General features: G+C 32.3%; 1 protein-coding gene across 2 annotated transcripts; it reads right to left on the bottom strand.

Moving 5' to 3' along the window:
- Window positions 1-14,629: 14,629 nt before the first annotated feature.
- LOC147398786 (tryptophan aminotransferase-related protein 2-like) lies at window positions 14,630-19,019 on the bottom strand. Of its 2 annotated transcripts, none has more exons than XM_086448095.1 (6): window positions 18,733-19,019; window positions 17,750-18,554; window positions 16,433-16,736; window positions 15,390-15,670; window positions 14,968-15,272; window positions 14,630-14,864 (listed from the first exon to the last, which is right to left on the bottom strand). In XM_086448095.1, exons 2-6 carry the CDS (start codon window positions 18,031-18,033, stop codon window positions 14,683-14,685), a joined length of 1,356 nt encoding a protein of 451 aa, XP_086304221.1. In that variant the 5' UTR covers window positions 18,034-18,554; window positions 18,733-19,019; the 3' UTR covers window positions 14,630-14,682. The 2 variants fall into 2 exon arrangements, with proteins under 2 accessions (XP_086304221.1, XP_086304220.1); XM_086448094.1 differs by having other exon boundaries at window positions 17,750-18,584.
- Window positions 19,020-25,043: the final 6,024 nt, after the last annotated feature.

Genomic DNA, 25,043 nt, shown 5'->3' on the forward strand with positions numbered 1-25,043 from the left:
CTTACTTGCGTTAATTTATATTTATTTTTTATAAATTAAAAAAAAATGTTATTCATTAGATGAAGGGTATTAAAATGAGTTTGGGGCGAGTTACAATTAGGCACTATTTGTGCTAATATTGACTATTGACAAGTTTGGGACAGTGGGGTTTCTTTCCAAAATGGAAAATTAGCATGTGGAAGTTGGTATCATATAATATGTTTTAAGGTAAATTGTAGGTGATTAAAATAAAATTGGATTTCTATTATAAGCCTGGTTTAAAGATAATAGCATTGTATGACCTATATGAAAATGCTTTGTCTATAATTTTTTTATTTGTTTTCAAGTGATATGTAACTATTTATCCTTTTTTATTTAACTTTAAACAAGGTTTTAAAAAGAAAAATACCTTCTTTTTTTAGTTTTTTTTTTACGTGATAATTAAGGAAACGTAAAATTTCCCATTAAACACAACCAAACACTCTAATTATAAAACTATGTAAAATTCAGTAAACACAAAATTTTGTGTTTGTGGCAGTTTACATTGCAAACAAGCAAGGCCATAGTAAATATTATTTTACAAATATAATATTTTAATAGCACCTACCACTATGGCTAACTTGTTACTACTTCACTCCCGTCACTGGCCTTGCGTTTAGCAACCCCCTCCTTGTTGTTAAGGTAAGGACTTCAAACATGACCCGCTCTCATAGTATGACAAGCGGTGTGTACATAATAGTTTAATATTATATTATAATTCTACATTATTATATTATTATTTTTTGATAACCGAGTATCCTTATAGACAGTAGACCGGGCTCGTATCTAGACTTTGTCCAATCCATAGACCATGGTCTTGTCCAAGGACTAGTCCTAGGGCACGGGCAATGCCTGCACATCACACGTTCCAAGTAAGTGAGGGTGTGCCCTCATGGGTGGCCCTAAGGAATTAATACTCATATTAGGGTATCGAACTCACGACGAACAGTAACCACTTATCGATCAAAAAAGGCCATTGAGCCAACGCCTTGGGGTTTCTATATTATTATATTGTTTAGTAATTAATCATATATTATTTTATACTAATTTTATAACATAATAATATATTATATTATTTATAATATTTAACTTTAAAGTATGTATGATATATTATATTATATTATATTATATTATATTATATCATAGAGAGATTTAACTTGGCATGCAAAAGTATTTGTTGCATTTTATTACGAAAACTCCTATGAAGTCCTAACAACTTCAAGGAAACCCTACCTTATCAAATTTCTTACTCAACAAACTTTGGAGTAGGATCCATATAATTTTAAAGGCTTATGTCCATTTTTTAGAATAAATACATATTATATCCTCTCTCTCTCTCTCTCTCTCTCTCTCTCTCTCTCTCTCTCAAAAGGTTGTAGGGCCAGCTGACTACATTGTCAATCCAGCAACACAACCCTCTAAATTTCTTGATAGATAAAAATTATATTTAAAATAAAACAAACATTTTTTGCATCATTCATGATTTTGGGAGAGAGAACCGTTATTAAAAAAGAGAGAAGTTACAATAGGTATTTGATTTAAAATACAATGGATATTTTAAAATTTTAATCTTTAAAATGATGTAAGTCCCACTTGATGAATTTTTAGATGAAAAACTTGATGAAGTAAGGTTTCCTTAGAGTTATAAGAACTCCAAGGGAGTTTTTGTAAAAAATTTCAAAGTGATTAGGTCTACCCGTTAAAACTTTCTATATTTTTTAATATTTATGACTTTAGGAGAGAGGAGATAAGAGAAAAGAAGAGATAGGAGAGTGAAGTGGAGTGGAATATGAAAAATGCTTGTACAAGAAGCGTTTTCTACGGAGGCACTTTGGAAAATGGTTGAGTGAATTTTTTTAACACTAATGCTGGAGTCACATTTTTGGGGTGACAAAAATGTCATTTTATCAAGATTCTTTCCAAAAATGCCGGTTGCGCCATCGTTTCAGGTTTGTTTTTATAATTTATTAAAAAAATTATCCCTTTTTAAAATTATTACTAATTTGATTTTTTTTTTCTTAAAATTTTCCCTTCAATATTTACTATTACTATTATAATGAGAGAAGGTATCAAGGCAGAGTAGAAGTGTTTCCACACCAAAATTTGAATTTCAAAAATACCCCTACCTTAAAATTTAAATTTAATAAAATCAAGGTTATTTTGGTTAAAAATCAAGAAAATTGAAAACTAACGTCCTAAAATGACGCTCATTAGTTTTCAAAATTATAATTAATTTATAAATTATTTAAAAAATTATAATTACAGGAGGAAGAAATTTATTTACTAATCCATTAATTTTTTTTAAATAAACTAAAACATCCTTCACATTATCTGTCATAACAAATATAAAAGTGATATTTATTTACATTTGTTTTCCTATAAAATGCGATTTTTGAATTGGGTCATTAGCCTACTATTAAAACATTCTTTGTCTGATCCTTACCAAAAAGTGGTGTGGTCCATAGGATAATTAGGTAGCAGCTTATATCATGAATAAAATTGATGTAGGAAAGTGCAATTAGGCCAACAAATTAGCAAATTCCAAACAATTATCTAGAAACTGGAATAGTTGGATTTTTATGTGGATCAAAAATTCTTTGTCCCGAGTGATGATGACAATTACTTAGCTTTGATGAATCCTCATGCAGTCCATCACCTGAATACACTCTGATGATCAAGTTGGAATTTTGGTAGGGTTTATGCTTGAGAAACGAAGATATGATAAGATGTGAGGAGAATGAACTAAAGATCCCTAAGACAAGAGACCTACATAGCTTTAACTAATAATCCTAAATCATGACTTTTAGCACTTCACCCAACAGCATCGATTACCCCAATTTTCCTTTCGGGCAATTTGAGTATCATGACTTTAAATCCCATATCTTTGTCATCATGTCTTTAGGTACATTCCCCTTTGTGTACCCCTCCAAGTATAATAAGTTTCCATGTGAATAATTTTACCATGATTTCCTTTCAAAGTTTAGAGTCACTCCAAATGGGGTGATTGATCAAGAAATTGAGGGGATTTTATTTAAAATCCTTTGTCCCAATGGTAGACTAGGGCTATTCTTCAAAAGTTTAACCAGTTAACCTTCTTTTTGTTCCCTCCAATAGATTCTGGCCGTAACCCCCCTCATCGAGTTTAATTTTCACACTTTATGACTAATGTTCCTTTCATCTTCAGCTATTTTCATTGGGAGATCTCAATTGTGATTTTAGCGCTATGAATTATTTGAACAGATTGAACATGTTTCATCATTTCTATTGTTTAATTAGATCTACCTTTTATCTTATATATCAAGTATGTCTATAATGTAACAAATAATGATGCATGTGATACTTGAATTATTAAAACAAACTACCACTATGTGAAAAGTGGAAAATTCAACATAAAATTTTTACGGGCCAAGGTCCACGAATTTTAGAAACTGACTTTTGACGGTTAGAATCATCGAAATTCTTGATGTTCCCATATTTGACGGCTTAGAACTGTCGAATTTCTCTCATCTTTCATTAATTTGATAGTTTCGGCCCGTTGAAAAAAAAAATTGACAATGAAAAATTCGACACCAATTTCACCTCTTGGTCTGTTGAATTTTATGAAATTTGACAGCCCATGACTTTTAAATTTGGGCTTTTTGACATTGTATACCCTGTACAGTACCTTGTTAAAACTAATGATATAATGGGGTTTTTGGCCAGGAACCTAATTAACCATGCTTCTTATGTAACTACTACTTAAAATTCTCTACAATCAAATAGTTTGTCATCATTATACACAGTCATTTTGAGATAACAACCCAAAAAGTGAGTATTTTCATATTGCCTTAGTTGGTTGAATTTCTTAACTAAACGGTGATTCTAAGCTTTCTTATCGCGTGCGAACCAGATGCGGTGGATGCATGATAATTACTTTTGCATCAACAGTTGACAATAAGTTAGCCGGAATCCTAAATAACTCATTTTCAGCTCACTTCATGGTAATTCACTCCTCCTTTCTTCACATCATTTTCATTTCTTCTTCTTCTTCTTTCAATTGTATACTAAGCACATACATAAGATGTCATAAATATCATCATACACCCATTATTCTTTGGCGGGATACATACCAGCAATATGCACTCGACATCAGACAGGCATTAGAAACAACTCAAATACTTCTTCTTTCTGCTTTGAAGCACCGCACATCATCGACCTTCTCTCCTTCTCCTCATAACAGAATTCTTCTTGAAACTGTTACTGTTCTTCTCTCTTTGATCTCAAACTCAGATCTATTTACCAACCATCCCACATTCAACGCAAGAGATAAAATTAAGATCCAACTCCATGCGTGAATCCCTGTAAAAACTTGGGTCAAATCTCCAAAAACGATCGCCATTTTTTCATAGGACAGTTGGCTGTTGAGGAAACTGGAAGGAAACAAGAGGGATTAATTAGGATTTCTTAACAGATACAGTGATGAAAATTTTTAACAATTTCTATGGATATTTTTAGGAGAAAGGTATGAGAGAAACAAAGTTCGAGTGAGATATCTTAAGGTGTTGGATTCTAATCTGTTTCGGTAGGTGAAAGTGAATCGCCATCACTGATGCATCGTGACATGTAGATGGATGGATATCTGTCGAGAATTTTTAGGGGCAAATGGACTAAGCGAGGTGAATCCACATAAGGGATATGGATTTGGTGAGATTTTGACACTAATTTGTGGTTTTTGGAATTTTTAAAATGTTGGGTGAATTATCATTTCGTGAGCTGAAAATGAGTTATTTACGATTCCGGCTAACTGTTCATTTTAGTGATCAAAACATGAACGTTCACGTTTTCATTAACAAAAAAACTTCAGAAGGGTAATGAATTTGACTGTTTTAAAGTGACTATTTCCAATCAGTCAACCTGCTAAATTGTCATCTTAAACATGTGAAATAGTCCCTTTAAGACCCTCCGATTCTTGCTATCGTTCACATTATGATAATTAAAATGAACAGTGAGTCGGAATCATAAATTCGTCAAAAATTTATCACTTTTTCATAAATATCCCTTAAATGTTAAATAGTATATTTCGGATTCAAGGATCTTGATGTTACATTACAAATCTCGAGGTTCAGTTTTGACAGTGGATGAGCATGAGTAATGAGTCACCTCATGCCACTCACTGAGTCAACTCAGTCCTTATTCACCCAATCAACTAAGTTTTGACGATGAATCTCGAGGTTCAGTTTTGACTATGGATAAGGCCTTTTTTTTCCTTACTAAGGTTTGTAGGACCCCTTGATTAGGGAAGAAAAACCAACCATTGAAAAACATATTGACCATCAAGCCAGAAAAATTTAGAGGTTTTTTTTTTTTTAAGTGGAAATTCCTAGAAAGCTAGGCAAAAATTCAAAATAATAATAATTATTATTATAATAATAGACTATTCATTTTAATTCTGAAAAGTAATTTATCAGAATAAAAATATTTTTTGTTTAAAGTAGGAAAACAATTTCCTATTCAATAAAATAATAAATACTTTGGTTGTTCTAATGTAAGTAAAACCATTAAAAAAGATTCCACTTTCCCTACTTTAACAAAAATATTTTAATGTATTTAGTTTTACTCTGTTTCGGTAGGTGAAATTGAATTGCCAGCACCGATGCAGTACATGTAGATGGATATCGATTCGTCAAGATTTTATAGGGGCAAATGGACTAATGGTCTGTTTGGAAAAGCTGTATGTAAAGTTGCTGATGCTGAATTAAGTTGCTGAAACTGAGAGAAAGTTGTTGTTGCTGTTGCTGAAACAACTTATTGAATTGAGTATATTGTTTGGTAACATGCTATCTAATTGTACTGTGAAGATGTTGAACTGTTTGGTAACTTGCTGTTTAGAAATTGCTGAATGAAATTAAAAATAATATTTAAAAAAAAAGATTATTTATCTGATATAAGTATTAATATATTAACAATAAGTATAAACTTAGGATTTAAAATTAAAAAATTCAAATTCAATTTCAATTTCATTTTTTCTGTACTAACGCTTAATGTCTATCAAATATTATAGCATTCATTCAAATAATTTCAATAATTTTTACAATCATAAAAAAAGTTCATATAAATTCTTAAACTTAAAACAAAAGAATCTAAGAAAAAACAAATGAGAGTTTCTATTGGCACCCCAACTTTTACTTATTCTCAAATACTTATTTTCTTTATTTATTACTAAAATTTGCATTTAATTACAATCTCAACATAGTAAAATATTATAGCACTCATTCAAATAATTTCAATAGTTTTTTACAATTAAAATAAGGTTCATATAAAATCTTAAACCTAAAATAAAATAATCTAAGGAAAAAAAAAATGAGAGTTTCTATTGGCACCCCAACTTTTACTTATTTTTAACTATTCACCTATTTTCTTTATTTATTAGTAAGGTTTGCCTCTAATTACAATCTCAGCAGAATAAAATATTATAGTACTCATTCAAACAATTTCAGTAGTTTTTTAAAATTAAAAATAAGATTAATATAAAAAATAAAAGAATCTAAGCAAAATAAAAGAAAAAGAAATGAGAGAGTTTCTATTGGCATCTTAACTTTTACTTATTCTCAACCATTCACCTAATTTTTTTTTTTTTATTACTAAGGTTTGCCTCTAATTACAATCTCAACAGAATAAAATATTATAGTTCTCATTCAAACAATTTCAATAGTTTTTTACAATTAAAAATAAAGTTCATATAAAAAACAAAAGAATCTAAGCAAAAGAAGAAAAAAAATGAGAGAGTTTCTACTGGCACCTCAACTTTTACTTATTCTCAACCATTCAATTGTCTTCTTTATTTTTATCTGGGGTGTTTCAATTTTAAGTTTAGGAGTTATTTGAAAGTTCGGTAGCCATCATTTTTTAAAACTTGAATCAAGCTAAAAAAAAATTTGTTTCTTGAATTTTATTCTTTTGATCTGAGCTTTCGACGAAACTTAGAGGGTTGTGGTAATATTGGACTGGTGATGTGGTTATCCATATGAGTAAAATGACCATTAGTAAGGATTAAAATCTTACTACATTAGTAAGACTAGTGTTTTGCTATTTCAATTGAAAATAGCAGTCCGCTCTTACAACCAACAAAGCTCAAAAGCCTAACAAATAAGAAAAAAAAAAAAACCAACAAAGGGAGAGATGGGCATGCAAGATAACTTTGAAATCTCTCCCACTTCAACAAAGCAAAGCTATTAGTTTTTCAATTGAGAAAAACTAGTGGAAGTTTGTCCATCTATGCAATTGTCTACTGAAAATTTAAAAAGGAACATTAAAAAAAATAGAGGAACAATCCTCAAAAACAAAAAAATTTATATGTATATTGCTACCAGCAATACACATCTTAGAATTTTTTATCTTTTTTATGTTGCTGCCACTACATACATTCCAAAAAAAAAAAAAAAATTAAATATATATGTTGTTGTCATCTACTTACAACTCAAAAAAGTTTTCTTTATACACATTGCTACCAGCAATACAAAACGTACTACTTTCAACTCATCTTTCTTTTTTTTTTTTTTTTTAATTTTTTACAAAAACACAAACCCATGTAACACCAGTAAAAATTGGTGTGGCCATAGCGACTCTCAAACAACACAGAAAATCATTCTTTCTGCGGCAGACAGGGCTACCAAAACGTTTTCTCAACCTGTAAATCTTTCCTTGACTTTATGTGCTTCTCAAAAAATAAATCAAAATGACTAAAAGATCAACCCAATGGTGAAACCCCCTTATCAAACTCTCAGATGAAACTTTTTAGAGGTTCTTCTATATTCTCAAGCGAAACAGCGACAATGCCATTGATAACATATCTGATTTTTAGAGGCACTTCCAAAACTCTCTTCTTCTTTAACTTCCTCTTGAATTAACAGATGAGAGCATTGCCAAAATTGGAAACAAGAGTTGAGAGAGAGAGAGAGAGATGGCGCCAACTTTCTACCCTGTTTTTGCGAAACTTTTACTGAGCCTCGTTGAAGTGTTGGTAGTCGACGGATTCGGCTAATTTTTATGAATGAATCGGCAGCTAACAAGACTCGTTAACAATGCCAAACACTGAAATTACGACAAAGAGGCGTGTTTCGGATGAATTTGGCCGTCACACGGCGCTTCCAAACGCAGCATAAGCAGGCAAAGAGACATGGATTTGGTGAGATTTTGGCTCTAGTTTGTGATTTTGGGAACTTTAAAATTTTCATGATAATCTGATATTGAGAAACTTTTCTGGTTTGTCGGGCAAAAGAGCGCATTATTGATCTTATTTAAATGTTTCTATATTTTTCCGACTGAAATAGTTTTGCTTAATGATCAAAACTCTAAAAAAAACCACAAGAAACTCTTTTTTTCACAAAATGAGACTCACTATCAATCAAAGAAAAACTATAGGCTTTTTAGTTGCCTTTAAAAAAACTAATTTGTCTAAATTAAACATGCAACCAACTTAACACCTAGAAAATTAAACCTTAATTCAAAGAAGATAAAAATCCCAAAAATATTGATGGATTAATATAATTCTAACAAGGAAATCAAGGCATGTTTGAGATTGGATTTACCTTTCTAAGATGGCAAGGGGCTCCACAAAGGCTTCTTTAGGCGGCTAAGGTGGGATCGGACCTGTTTCCTCGTGATGTGATGTGAAATGTAAACTAATTGAATTATAAGTTCAAACATTGAGAAATAAAATGAGAATTAAAGAGGTTGGTTTATTTTGTAATGAACTTTGAACGAAGAATATGCATGTATTTATGGTGAAAGTATTTTTTACACCTGTTGATTTTCATGTGTTTTTTATGTAACACCTTTATATAGGTGTCAATTTGCACATCAATCTTTTCGGTTATTTTGAATGAAACATTAATTTTTACTTATAATAAAAATAATAAAATATCTATTACACTTGTCAATTTTCACATGAGCTTGCGTCGTAATACCTTAATACAGCCGTTGCATATTACCTTGAATGTAAGGTTAATTTTTTCAACAACAACAACAACAAAAAAAAAAATTTTAATAAAAGGGTAATTTTTCATAACTAACATCGAAAATTGAAAATTTTATCAAAATGACCTATTCATCTTTATTAAAAAAAAGTGTAATTTACCATTTTTGGAAATAAGTTATTTTATCAAAATGGTCTAATTCAAAATGAATAATGCTTTAAAATTGAAAATGCTTTTTTAGAATCTTTTTATAAAATAGTATACACATCCCCTGTTTAGGTAAACAAGTAGAATTATATAAGTTTTAGTACAGGGACGTTTCCTATAACTCCTTAGGCCCACAATTATATAATATTGTTCATTTTGGAATGAAGTTCACACGATTTTAAAACACATTGTACTATGTATGGTCTAGTTTGTCCTTATAGATCAGGATCTGAGCATTCTCTTATCCAAAATAGGACTAATCGTACTATTTCCTACCATTCCACATTGCCACTTGACGGCTCCACTTCAATCCCTTGGTCTCCATAACCCTTTTCACATCCAGCCAGTAGTGCATCGATGAGATTGTATTAATTTCCCCACTAAACAGGGAGAACCATCCTTGACTCTAATATTATTTATAATGCTTCAAACCCACAATAGTACAATTAAGTCCATTTTAAGTCAAAGTCTAGATGGCTTTAAAACGCATTATATTATGTAGTTAATTTGTCTTTATAAACCAATATCTGAATGTTCTCTTGTCCAATGTAGGATTAATCGTACTCTCCCATGCCATTTCACCTTGGCCACGTGACGGCTCAACTTTTATCTCTTGGTCTTCGTAGCCCTTTCCACCTCCAACAAGTGGTGCATCGATGAGACTGTAACATTTTCTTTCAAGATTTTGTTCATTTCACAACACTCGACAGCCTTGTTATAGATCTACAATACCTTAAATCTAATGAACATGATGATTTCCGAGTTTTCAGATTTATATCGACATCAAAAATTGCCTTCAAGAGCATTGAGTGCAGAAATAAATTAAATTTTTTAAGGAAACATCATTGTATAAAAACAATTATATTTCTATTTGTTTACTTAAACAGAGGCTCTGTATATTGTTTTAAAAATAAAAGCTAAAAGGGCATTTGGATTCAAAACACCGTTCAATTCAAATCTTACCATTTTGATAAAAATAACTTATTTTCAAAAATAGTAAATTATTGTTTTTGGAATTAAGATGAATAGTGCACCATGTTAATAATTTTTCAATTTACCATTTTGATAATTATCTTGAAAAAAAATCCTAAATAAGACTAGACTAATCTATAATACAGAATCAATTAATTTTTTTTAAAATAAGTAATATATTTATAAAGAGAATAATAGAGTGGTTGATAACCTGTCAATTGTCATGCCGAATTTTCGACCATCTTGAAGACAATGAAAAATTTCTCAAAAAAACTAAATTGATATTCTAAACAAACTAATATGAAAAAAAAAAAAAAATTGAGACTACATTTAATTAATCTATAATATACATTTTTTCTAAAAAATTGATGACATAAAAATGAAAACAATAAATTTAGAGAAATTTACCAAAAGGGTACATGACAATTGAAAATTTTCCAAAATGATACATTATTCATTTTAATTCCAAAAATGAAAAATTATTGTTTTCAAAAATAATATATTTTACAAATCAGTAAATTTTGAAATGAACAATAATGCAAAAAATGCTCTTTTACCATTTTTTTTTTTATAAAATTGTATACATATCTCACGTTTAAGTAAATAGATAGAAATATAACTATTTTAGTACAATGATGTTTCCCTTCAAGTTTCAGTTTCTTTCATCTCTTTGTACCAAAACATTTATATTTCTATATATTTACCCAAACAAGGAATGAATATACTATTTTATAAAAGATCAGGGATGTGTATTTCTAGTATCAAAATACTGTCATTTTAAATTTTACCATTTTGGTAAAATAATTTATTTTCAAAAATGGTAATTTACCGTTTTTGGATTTAAAATTAATAGTGCATCATTTTGATAATTTTTTAATTTTCGATACACATTTTGGTAAATTACCCGTAAATTTATTTATCATTCCCTCGCTTTAAAAAATAATAAACCAAAATAACCCTCCACATTTATTGGTCGTGATAGAGCCAAAAGTGGGGTTTATTTACTTCAATTTCCAATATAAAAACCGAAGGCAGATTTACCAAAACATGCACAACATTTCGAATATTTACCAAAATGGTACACTGTAGCAATTAATTCAGAAAACGGTAAATTTACCATTTTCGGAATTTTTTTTTTTACCAAAACGGTAAAAACAGTAAAATGTATTTTTTTTACCGAAAATCCCCTTTTTTATTTTTTGACTGAAATTACGAAAATAAAATTGATTTCGGTAAAAAAAAAATTTAAATACATACGATTGTTGGATTACCGAAAGAGTGAATTTTTTTAGTTGGAATTTCATTTTTTTAAGGTTAAAATTGTAAATATATATGTAAAACAAAAAAAGGGTATTTTTGGTTTTATATATATATATATACTGTTTTTACCGTTTTGGTAAAAAAATATTAATTCCAAAAATGGTAAATTTACCGTTTTCGGAATTAATTGCTACAGTGTACCGTTTTGGTAATTAATTTCGAAAACTCTACTGTTTTTGTAAATTATTCAAAACCGAATTCAACTGGGGTACCTCGGTCCAACTAATAGGAAAACGGTCGATATGAGTACCGATTCTGTTTTTAATAATTGTCAAACCCCTCCTCTACACCTATAAAATAATAAATAAATAACTATTCAGACCCCTCCTCTACACCTATAAAATAATAAATAAATAACTATTCAGAATTTTGGTTCCAAAACAATTTAGTCCGCCATCTCTCATTATAATTGTCAATAAAAAAAGAAATAAAATGAATGATTCCTCTTCAAAAGTCCATTTTTGTTTTGGAGCTCCCATTAATCTCCTCTTTTTCTTTCTTTTTAATTCGGGATTCAGATTTGGTTTCTATGTAGAATAGTTTAATTATGTTTTTCATTAAACCAATAAAGGGGAAAAATTGAAGTGAAATACTGTACATTCTCTCGCTCTCTTATGTTTTCAATTTTCATTATTATCGTCAACATGGCCATGTAGAAAAAGAAAAATTAATGTCTAAAGTTTGGTCCAAATCCAACAAGGCTTCATTTTGACAGTGAGGTAGCTTTTTGGTGAAGAATAATGCTGAAGTGACCTCAAGATTGGACCTCACATGGCATACCTTAAGTGAAAGTGTATGGGAAGCATAGATGCTTTCCACGAGATACAAGTGAAAAAGTATATATGGTTCCTATCAACTTTCAAGTCAAGATATACGACATGACGTCTAATCTTGAGGTCAATTCTTTGGTGAAACCTAATTGTGTTGTGTCAGTGAATTAAATTAGGAGCTGTGCTGGAGTGACCTCAAGATTGTGTCTCATATCTCACTTTCCTCACTTGGAAGTGTGTAGGAACCACATCTCCACGTCAGGAAAGTGAGATATGAGGAACAATCTTGAGGTCACTTCAGCATTATTTTACTTAGAGGTGAACAAAATGACATTTATCCTTTAGACTTTAGACTTGATGTTCTATGGCTTTGGTAGTGGTCGCGGAATCACATAGAGACAAGGGGGTCGTGGATATAAGGATTATAAAAATGGACCAACTTTAAAATTTATCAGTGAAAAATATTTTTTCAGTCATCTGTTTTTTTTTTTTTTTTTTAGTAAGGTCATTGAATTTTGTCTTTTACATCCACGTGCCATTGGATCATGTATTTTGATACCACAAGGTGAGTTCAGTAAGATTTGAAATCTTATTGAGTTACTAGGGTTAAACTTACTCAAATATGTATGTATAAAATATTGAGAGAGAGTTATGAACACACCCATCTCTTCCATTTTTATTACGAAAATTCTCTTACTTTAGCAAATTTGTTACTCAAGACTCATATATTTTAAAAAAGATTAAATATCTGTAATACCCTCAATTCTTTAAATTAATACTTGTTATATCATTTTCTTTCAAAATCTATTCTATTGGAAAACATGATAGGGGTAAAATGGTTATTTGAATGGTATTATAGATATTAAACAATTTAATATGATGTGCGTCTCACTCTAAGGTTTGTTTAGTATGGAAAGTTTCTTAATTATGTGAATTTGTGACATCTAAAAACATTGCTTGGAGAAAAGAAAATTCTAAGAACTTAAAAAAAAATTATTAATAATTAATTGTCACAATTAAATTCTAGTTGGGAGTTCCATAGTCACCCATTTTCAACACCTTTGATCCTACTCAAAAGTTATATATTGATCTATGTTTTTTCATGAAATGTAAAAGGTTGTAGTATTGGATTGCCAATGTGATAATCCATTTGGGCCAATGACCCCTAATAAGATGTGAAATCTTACTAAGTAAAGCTAACTTGGTTCGTAAGGTAAGGCTTGTTTAGTAATAAACTTGATAAAGGGAACTTTTGTAATAAAAATGCAAGATAAATATCTCTCAAAAAAAAAAAACTCTTTCACGGTGTACCTGATTATACGCTTCAACAAATCGTAATACTAAAACTCAATGAGTCGAGGCAACCTTTTTTTTTTATCAATAAGCCTAATTTTAATGAGTTTAGTAACTAGGTGTTGGCGGAATTTGAACCCAGGTCTCTAGTATCATCACAAAAGAGTCTTTACCAACTAAACTAGTTGGCACCTGCAAGTGAAGTCAACCTTACTCGAAAATTTTAGGGGTTTTATCCAAATAAAAGTTATTTTTGTAAAGCACTTAATGGGTTATAAAGTACTTTTAATTTATAAATAATAAATAATCTAATCCTAGTTTTTCTTTTATGTTAAAGAACATATAATAAAACTTATATTACAACAAAGTGTATGCATTATTATTTACTTATTATAATTTCATCTTCACACCTGAAATTGAAAGTGAAATTCTCTGGCTCCACCCCTGGCTTTGGCAAAGTCCATCTTGATCCTACAGGTAGGAGTAGGGTTGTCAGTGGATCAAGTTGGTCCAACAATAGAATCCGATTAGGTTGGTTGAGTATCAAGACCAATGGATCACCATCTACCTATGTTTGTTCTATGAATTTGAAAGTTCATCTGCATAATTTTCTTAACCCTAGCCTTGATTGGTGGATGAGTTCATATACTTTAATTGAATTGTGGAGTTCTAATTAGACTTCATGGTTCTTTCTAATAATGGAATGTTAATATTTTATATGTAGTTCTATAAGCTTTTCTCTCTTTCATTTTTTTCTTTTTTCTTTTGAATTGGTAGTTCTGTAATTTAAATATTTTAGAATATATAGACACAACAATGTAAAGTATATGGTAGTTCACAGATTGATGGTCCATTCTTCATTTTGCATCATTCATAGAATTTTATTTTAAAGAAGGAAACCAGATGGCATGCCTTGTAGGATTTGGATCATTGATCATTTGTTGTTTCACTAAAATGAGAATTATAGATAATTGATCTTATAAAAAGTTCTTATATTAGCTTTCTTTGCACATTAATCATCTTCTCAACAGCTTAAAAGAACAATAAGATCAAGAAAATATCTAAATAATGCCATTGGTATGATAACGCATCAGATCTCTTAAATTTGATCTAAAACATTTTTCTTTTCTTTTCCTTGAATAATGTCATTAGCTGATACTTGACAACCTATCTACAAAGAGTTTAAACGTTCCATTTCGGTCCAACATACTAACCCTTACATATCTAATATCCACACCAAAATGCTTCCCACTTCTTGTAATGATCTTGTGCTCTCTCAAGAAGCTCTCACAATCCTCTGCATCTCCTTCACACTTTAACCAAGCAAAAGCTGCAATTTTTTTTTTTTTTTAAATCCAAGCTCTCAGTCAATTTGAAATGTTAATTATAAAGAAATGAATACATAATATACCAATCATTCATACTCTTCTTACCAGGATGTGGCTCGACAACCTTGCCAGCATAATTGCAGAAATCAGATGAGAACTCTGGAAGACTGAACATCCCATTTTGTTTGGTTGCATCCCGCAGTCGTTCCCATCTATTAGTCATTAGACGAAGACCATGTTCGAAAAAGCCTTCTGTTTGATTAGGGTTGCCCGAAAGTTGGCAACTATCTGATACCACTTCAAGAATTTTCGCTGCGCGAAGCTGTGAATCCTTTGAAACACCTATGGTGTTGAGCTCAATGAATTTCGTCATCCTCTTTGCAATTTCTGCATCTTTAACTAAGGCCCACCTGAAAATTGGTCAAGGAAAAGTTTTTTTTTTTTTTTTAAAGGAAAGATATAACATTTGTGAACGTCTACTTTATAATCAATCCGCGATAGAATGGAAGATGTTGCATTCAACTTACCCAATGCGAGTTCCAGCATGACCGGTGCTTTTGGAGACGGTGAAAAGCATTATGTCATGATCCGCAGGAGATGTAATTGGAGTATATTGGGGCCAATAGTATGCTAGATCATATACTAAGGTCCCTCCATTTCTGTTAACGACAGGATGACGAATATATCCATCAGGATTGTTTGGGGAGGTGACAAGCTCAATATAGGGCCCACCCTTGTTGTATGTGTAGGCGTCACCTGCCCATTTATACAACCCCGACTTCAAATAGTCGGTCATTAATGGATATGACTGCAAGCAATGAACAAGTCAAGGGAAATCAATGTATATCAGAGACGAGATTTTCCTAACTAGGATTACAATTTTAAGAGAAAAAAAAAATAAAGCATAGGGAACTAGTTATTGATAATTCTAAAATTTAAGACAGTATAATGGTGCACAAAGGGCAGAATAGTTCTACTGATTTGCCTTCTGGATCATATCTGACCCAAACTAAAACCTCTCAAACTTCATCACTAGGACCATTTATACTGATGTGGTCATCATGAAATTTGCTCCCAAACCAAGTACAAATGAAACCCAAAAAGAGGCACAAAACAGTTGGGAAAACATACTGGATCTAACTTGGGTTTGAGTAGAATATGGTCACAAAATCAGTCCATTTCCTTTGCAGAAAAATCAAAGTGGTATAAGGTTTTCAAAGTTTCACTACGCAATCATACATTACTTACAAATAATAATAAATAATCACATAATGGGTTCCATATTGCCAAAATTCTCATCATCCTTTCCAACAAGTTTTCTGTCTATAAGGAAATTATCAGTGGCACGTCACATGACTCTGAACACCATGAATGTAAATAAGAATTTCTACACAGCAAGTACATGTGCCTTTAACAACATATTATATATATAAGGGTGCCGGTTACTAATACAGAGAACAGACAACCTTCTTTTAGTGTCTCCATATCAACCCATACCTCACATGGACAAATTATTACTAGTACATGCTATTAAATAAGATATAAATGAATAGAACTTGAGGAAACTCACTGAGTAATATGGAGCAGCCGATACTATGTCGAGGGGCTCAGTCGCATCCGGAGGAGATAGAGCATAGAGTACCGCTTGAAAGAGCTGAGTTGAACCGGTCCCAACCACAATGTGTCGGTCCTCCGTCTTAGCGTTCCCCACCAATTCATGTAATCTTCTGACCTGTTTGGCGAATTCAGGCACCAGGAACCAACAAAGGTTTCCAATATCAGAAAAGTAGCTCATAGATTGCCATCCAGGGATCACAATCGTACTTTTCTCTCCCATTCTTCGCCAAAACAGCTCAAACATTGTTGGATCACCACTGTAAATATTACATGTTAGAAAACAATTGATGTACATGTGAAGCCAAGATGAACAAGAAAACAGATCCCTAGGAAACCTTCATCGATCTTTAGGAAGAGAAATCTTCCATTCTCAGCCATTTGGCCATGGATTATCCATTGTTGAAATCCTAGAAAATTGCCCCTTGTCCATTTATCAGATCATCATCATACCCAAAATCCATATGTCTTCAGATCTGGATCAAGAATCTTGATGCATGGGATTTGATAACCTATTAGATCTGTTCTGGATCAACCAAGTATGATCCAATGGGCCTCATCCTATAAAATCTGAGAATATAAATTATTTTGTTTATGACAATCAGATAACTTTGGATCTAGATCAAGAATTTAGATTCATTGGATGAAGCAAGTCTAATCCAATGGGCTCCATCCTATAAAATCTGAGAATGTAAATTATGTAGGTTTAAAATCCGGAGACCCATGAAGAACGACTCATAGAAAAACACATGATTTTAAATACAAAATCCAACTGTTAAGAGATTTATCATTAAGATAACTAACTTCGAGATGTGTGTAACCGGGATATGTTTAAATCTCAATCATTGGATTTTGTGTATTCACAGTCAGGATCATGTGTTCTCTCATGAGTCACCGTAGTGTAACCCGACCCATTTATATATTTTCTTTAGAAATGTGTTGTTTTTTCCATATTTCATATACCAAAAAGGATTTAATCCGATCCAGAACTCGGACAAGATCTGGATCCTAATACAACGATCCAACGAAAACCCGATTCAACAAGGATGCGATCCAGTAATTATCATACTGTTTCTATCCGATCCAAATCAGATCCATTGACAGTCTCGCAAATTCTAGTCAGCAAAAGAAGCTGACACTGAAAATCAAACATGCGGCTAAGATGAGAGTATCTGAGTTTTTGCTCCCATCTTAACCGTAGGTTTGGTGTTAAAAAAGCTTCAAACGTGGTTTGAAGTTAAGGAAATCTGGAGAAAAGTCCAAGAACACTTACTGATCAAGATTTATGACAGAGTCCGAAGAGACTGCCTTGCCTCCGTCCTCATCTTGCTTCGAAGCACCACAATTCATCGAACCACTTTCCTTCTTCCAATAACAAAATCGTCCCTGAATGAGCCTTCGTTCTTCTCCCTCTGTTCTTAAACTCAAAGAAGAATTCTCTCGAAAACTAAATTTAGTTAACCATCCCACATTCAACGCGAGTGATAAGATCAGGATGAACTTCCAAGCGTGAATTCCGGTTAAAACTCGGGTCAAACTACCAAAAATAACTTCCATTTTCGGATCGGTTAGTGGCGGAAAATGAAACAAGAGAGATTTGTTAGATTTCTGAACAGAATCAGTTATGGAAATCTCTGAGAGCTTCCATGGAGATTTATAGGTGTTAGGGACGAGAGAAACGAAGCTCGAGTGACAAATGGAGCTCGCAATCCTTACGTGTTCGATGCTGTTCTGTTTCGGTAGGTGAAAGCGAAACCCCACCACCGATGCAGCGTGACAAGTAGATGGATATCTGTCAAGATTTTTGAGAGGCAAATGGACTAAGCTAGAACAGAAACGTGGATTTGGTGAAATTTTGGCACTAATTTGTGGTATTGTGAACCTTAAAATGTTCGCGATAAAATCTTCACACCAAGATAAAGACTTTTTGTTAGGTGAACTCGGATTTGAAGTTTTCTAGGGTTTCTAGATGTGAATCTCCCTTCTTCGGATCTGATCCGAGTTTCGAAGCTTTTCTGATTTGTTGGGGGAAAGAGAGCGCTATTGAGCTTATTTGAATGTCTCTCTGTTTTTTTCACCTGAAAAAGCTTCGTTTATTGATCGAAACTCTGCAAAACGCGAAGAAACTCTAAAATTTCTGGATTGATAGTGAATTTGTTTTTTGAAAAATAAACAGTTTCACTAACTTTTCAGTGATTTTTTGCTCAATCCTACTACTTGAGATTAAACAAACGAAACAGAGAAGAATAAACTCACTTTAATCCAAGAACCTACTACCAAAAAACCGCTGATTTCAGCTATTTTGTGATTCAGAACTTCGAAGATCACTCGAACGCATCGGCATTCTTTTACCAAACAAACATAGAAGAAGACACAAAGATGCACAAAATCGACTCCTCTGCAAACGATCCGACATTGAAATCTCTTATTGAAGCAAGAAATCACATCCAATCTCTTCGATTTTCACGCAGAATGGACTGTTTCCAATGCTAGATCTCAAAAAAACCGCACGAAAAGGCAAGAATCTCTTCACGACATACAGATATTTCGATCGAAAAAAAAAAGATTGAACTTGAAGGCGTGTTTTGGCTAAAAAAAGCTGCTCTCGGTTACTGTTCCTTACTGTCTGCTCTCTCTAATGCTTTGCCTTTCTCTCCTTTTTTTGTTATCTTTTTAATATTTTATATCTTTTAAAAAGGTTTATTTTTCTCTGTTATGGTTTCCAAGAACTAAATGTGAGTACGACTTACTAGACCAGTAGACAATGAGAGAGAGAGAGAGAGAGAATTCAAATGGAGCAATCCCTCCTCCATCTCAACTTTCCCTACATGTCTTTGAAGTTCCCTTTAAGTGGGATCAGACCATCGAACCTAATTGTGACAACTATGGACCACCACCACCACTACAACCGGTTGTACTTTAGATCCCATATCCTCAATAGCATATTTAGGTATTTGAGTTCCATTTCCTAGCAAGTTGGAGTGACTTCAAGAAGAAATGAGGTGTGGTACATCCACTTGGTGCTATGGTGCGTCCTTAGTCACTTCAGCCTTGCTCCCTGCTCGGATCCTTTGTAGATATTTTTTCAATAGCTCCCTCTACGGTTGAGAGGCCGTCGTTTCAATAAAATTTTAAAATCTCTTTGTTTAAATTTGGGAGTTAAGTGGCCGCCCATTTTCAAACATTTGGTAGAAAAAAGTGTTACATGGAGCTATGGGTGAAAAGAGTTACAAAGGATCTGCTCCCCTGTAAATGCAATGTCATTGGTGACGGATGATAAAAATACTCCATACAAGTGAGATCACGTGGCATCCTTGGACAATGATTCAAAACAAATTTTATAGGAATGGATAACAGCATTGAAGGAAGCAACTTGATTGGGGAAATGCCATTGGCGACAATCAAATGTTAACGACATGTTATAAATACAAACAAAACAATGAAGACAAAACTATATAACAAATTTAACTTCAATTAAATATGATGAATCTTGGTGATTATCGTAAACGACAGATCATGAACACATCACATAAGATCTACCAATTGCAAATGGATAAGATTTAATCGCATGGGCTTAGTTGTCATGCATTCTCTTACTTTATAACGGTGTGTTTTGCTCCTAATTTATCAAGTACAAAATAGTCATACAATGTGTGTCACCATTGGTGACAGATTGTAAAGATGCATCGTAGGTTGATCATGTGGCATCCTCCTACATTAATTCAAATAGAATTTTATAGGACTTGATACCAGCATTGAAGGAAGCAACTTGATTAGGGAAATGCCATTGGCGATGATCAAATTTTAATGACATGTTAAATACAAACATAATAATGAAGTTGACTTAACTATACAACAGATTTTACTTAAGTTATCAATGATGAATCTTGGCTATTGTCGTAAACAACATAGCATAAACACGTCACATATGATCTAACAATTGCATATGGATAACATGTAATTGCATAGGCTTAGTTGGCATATGTTCTCTTTATAACGGTATATATGTTTTGTTCCTAATTTATCAAGTACAAATTAGTCATGCAATGTGTGTCATTGGTGACAGATTGTAACATGTATTGTAGGGTGATCGTGGCCTCCTCCCACAATGATTCAAACAGAATTTTATAGGAACTAATACTAACGGCAAAGGAAGCAACTTGATCAGAGAAAGAGTCTAGATCATATGCACCCAAGGTGGAGGATTAAAATTCTCCTCCCATATACGTCAATACATGCCACGTAAGCCACAATCCAAAGAGATATTATAAGCATTAAATCCTTGGATCGTGTCTTACATGGCATGCATTGAGGTGTGGGAAGAGGGTTTAAATCCTCCACTTTAGGTGCATAAAATCCGGACTTGTAGAGAAATGCCATGCAACAATCAAATCTTTAACAACATGCTATAAATACAAACAAAATAGTGAAGACTTAACTATATGACAAATTTAACTTAAATTAACTATGATGAATCTCGGTGACTGTCGTAAACGACATAGTATAAACAAGTGACATATGATCTAAAAATTGAATATGGATAAGATTTAATCGCATGGGCTTAGTTATATTATGTTCTCTTTACCTTAAAATGTTATGTTTTTCTCCTAATTCACCAAGTACAAATTAATCATGCAATGTGTGCGTCATTGGTGATGAAGTGTAAAGATTGAATCTTAACTATATGGAATAAACACAATGATGAAGTTGACTTTCGTTATACAATAACTTTGACTGAAGAATCTTGGCGACAATCATAAACGAAATGGTATAAAGATGTCAGAAATGATCTAACAATTCCATAATGCACAAATTATCCTCTTTATTTTAAAGTATTATTGAAATTGTCAAACTTATACCCCCAAATCCACACACAAAGTCACGCATTGTTATCACTCTAGTGTATTCTATAATCTTATTATGTGTGTATTTTTTCTTGTAGGAGTTCAAATGAATCTTGAGAGCACCAGGGAAGCATTCAGGAGCGCATGATCACGAAGGGATTTCATTGAGTTTGCCCTAAAATGATTTGAAACCATGCAATTCCCCAACTAATCATGTATGTGTGTGTAAGAGAGAGAGAGAGAGATGCACGGATGGGTGTATTAATTTTTAAACTTTAGCCAATCTATTGACTTATGGTCAAGATGGAAGATCTTATCATTCCATATCAAATGACCTGACTCTCTACTCCATTTTATGAGACTAACACTAATTATCTTGCATGTAATGATTTTCTGATGCCCCCTCTGACACAAGCATCCATCATAAAATCATAGATCATTTGCCTCGGGATACATATGATCATAAACTTTTTCTTATTTATCCCGAGGTAAATGGTCTACAATTCTGTGATGGGGGCGTGTGTCAGAGTGGGGCGTCATGTTATCACAACTCTTATTTTTCTAAAGCACATTTATTGCATAAGAGCAATGCTAAAGTGACCTAAAGATTGACATCGATTTTCATTTTGCTGAAATGGAGGTGCACACAGCACCATAGATGTATTTCACTGTACCACAATGATAAGCATCTATGGTTTTAAGCACACATCCACGTCAACAAAGTGAGAGTCGATGTTAATCTTTAGGTCACTTTAGCATTGCTCTTATGCAATAAATGTGCTTTAGAAAAATAAGAGTTGTGATAACATGACGCCCCGCTGGAGCAACCGTTATTTTATTTTTCTTTCCGAGTCCCAATCGTAGGCACTGAGGGTGAAGGCTAGAAATCCTCCTCCCATTCCTTAAATTTTGCCAAATTGGATTCTCTCCATAGACATTAAATTAGCAAGATACTTTTGGTAGAACAAATAAAATCATTAAAATTGATTTTATTTACAAATCCTACCCTTTTTACTTTTATTCTTTACTGGTACGAAGGGCAGAACTATATATGGACAAGGGGGGGGCCATGGCCTCCCACAAAATTTTCAAAAAATATTTTTAATACTTTAGCCACACTGCAAACAAGGGATCAAGCAGTTGAGATGGCCCCCACAAAATATTATATTTTTATAAATAAAATCTTGATAGAAAACTCAACACAGTTGAATGGCTAAACCAACTATGGCCTCACATGTTCCAATGCTTCATGGTCGCAAAGGATAAAATTCTATTAAATTTGAAAAAAAAAAAAAATTAAAAACAATTATCTTTGACCATTGAATTTTAATTGTAAGTTTTGGAGTTAGCTGGTAGTCATCCTTGTTAAAAAGCTTGCATTAAGTTCCAAAGAAATTGCTTTTTGAAGGATTTTTTTTTTTTTTAAATCTTTTTTACTTGAGTTTTTCGATAAAATTTAGAGGGCTGTGGTGTAAGATTGTAGATGTAGTAATCCATTAGAGAAAAACAACTCTTAGTAAGGCTTATGATATTACTTATATGTGGGCGGTTCGTGGGACTCTTGAAAAACGGCTAGGAAATCGATGCAACTCAATCGTTGGATTTGGAGTTTTCAATGATTGGATCTTGATTTAAAGCAGAACATGCGTGCCAACTGGGAAACATTGTTTGTTTTACAAATTTTGAGGTATTTTCAAATGCCTCCCTCCATCATTTATTTTATTAAAATTAAAACATTTTCTCTTCTTGATAAGATACAGTAAAATCACTTTTTGGGATCGTAATTACATAAAAATGATTAACACTGAATTACTAATTGTCACAAATAATCATAAATTGCATTAATTTATCAAAATATTGAAATTAATAATTTTTCTAACTATTTGCAAGGTTAAAGAGCAGATACGAACACAAATATTTTTATAATAATTATTATTACAATGTACAAGTCAAGAGGGAGCAGCCAGCCAAATTTCATAGTCAAAAGTTGCCACATCACTATGTCGTGGTAATCTTGAGAAATTTTGCCTCAAGATTCGAATTGTAATTTTCAGATTCTTCGATCGTAGTAACTAAAGGCCCTTCTCGAATCGATTCAAGCGAAAACCCGACCCAACAACCCGATTAGAAAAACTATACACTGAGGGGTTGCCCCTAAATGAATGGTCCCTCTTCTTCTTCAAAATTTTCTATAGTTTTCTAGTTTTCCTTTGAGAGAAAGAGTTCTTGTAGAAGTGAGATCTCAATAATGTTTTTCTTTCATCTTTGTTCTTTAATTTCTCTTTGTAACTCCATTCAAAAATCATCAAATTGGAAATCAAATTGCAACATAGATTTACCTCATCCTCTTCTCTATCATATTCTCTTTCTTTTACTATTGTTGTAATTCGTTCCTCACAATAATTTGCTAAACTTTTCATAAAGAGGTCAATGATACCGGAGTAAGTCTATCTTGTTCTTGTTTAAACAATTCTTTCATAATTGTTTTAATTATACTTGTGAGAAGTTTATTAAGATCGGATTATCCGATTTATATCGATTGTCCCTATTTTGATGATCTATGCTTAGATAAGATCAAGTTTGATCACGCTTAATGACAACTTGAGATATAGATCTAAAAATATCATTTTGATTCATTAATTACCTATACTATTGGATTCATCTATCAAAGTATTAATCGAATTATCTTCCAATCTACGACCAATGATTTGTTGCGTGGATTGAGATCAAATTAGGACTGTTTAAACTACTAAGATGACTTACGAAAGTTGAATTAATTTCTTTAACTTTTACCCTGCTTTAATATTTATTCTTGTTTCAATTTCATTAAAATGTTTAGTTGCAAAATTTCTAATATGTTTTTAAAATTCTATTTTGGTTTTAATTCGAAAGAAAGTTGAATCACGATTGTCCCTATGGAACGAATCTTACTCACCAAAGTTTTATCTCTTTATTTGTTCAATCTTACATTTCTACGATCTAAAAAGTTACACGATCAAATTGGCGCCACTGTCGAGGACAGCGGTTCGATACATTTTCAATTCGGAAAGAGTGCAAAATAGATTCAAAATAGAACCGAGACTTATTTGCTTGAAACAAAGCTAAACAAACAGAAAATATTTTAATTACAATCTACGAGACGTTAAAAATTTATCCAATTTTTTTTTCAATTTTCATCAAAATTTCACCATGCTGTAGTAGGATCCTAGTGCGCCGCGGTAACATGGCAGCCTTGTTGCTGATTTTTGTTGAGTGAGTTTACGACATTCTTCTTATTGTAATGGTGATATTTATTTTTTTTAGAAGTCTAATTTGAATAAATCTTGTCATTTTCAAATGAAGGACTTGACGGAATCAACGAAAGGCGACATGTGGAATTTTTATCCACTGAATCGGCCTCTTTGCTAAGAAAACAACAACTCTCCAATTTTCCTTTCACTTTATTCTTAATAGAAAACATTCTGTATTAGAAACTTGAATTTGTAATAATTTTTTCTTTTAATTTGATCCGAAAGGGCTCAGATTGTAATAGGTCTTGGGAAGGACAATAGTAGGACGAAACTGTCTCGGACCCTCGAATTCGTACATCAAATTTGTTTTTGGTGGCTCGAGTCGACTCAGATTGTTCATCCTCAGTCTAGAACGGGAGGTAATTTTTGCACCACTCACGTATTTCTTGTTAATGGGTTTTTGTATTGATTTTGAATGATTAAAATGTGCACC

The sequence above is a fragment of the Akebia trifoliata genome, chromosome 7, assembly GCF_017979445.1.
Source record: "Akebia trifoliata isolate Shusen 1 chromosome 7, ASM1797944v1, whole genome shotgun sequence".
NCBI classification, from domain to species: Eukaryota; Viridiplantae; Streptophyta; class Magnoliopsida; order Ranunculales; family Lardizabalaceae; genus Akebia; species Akebia trifoliata.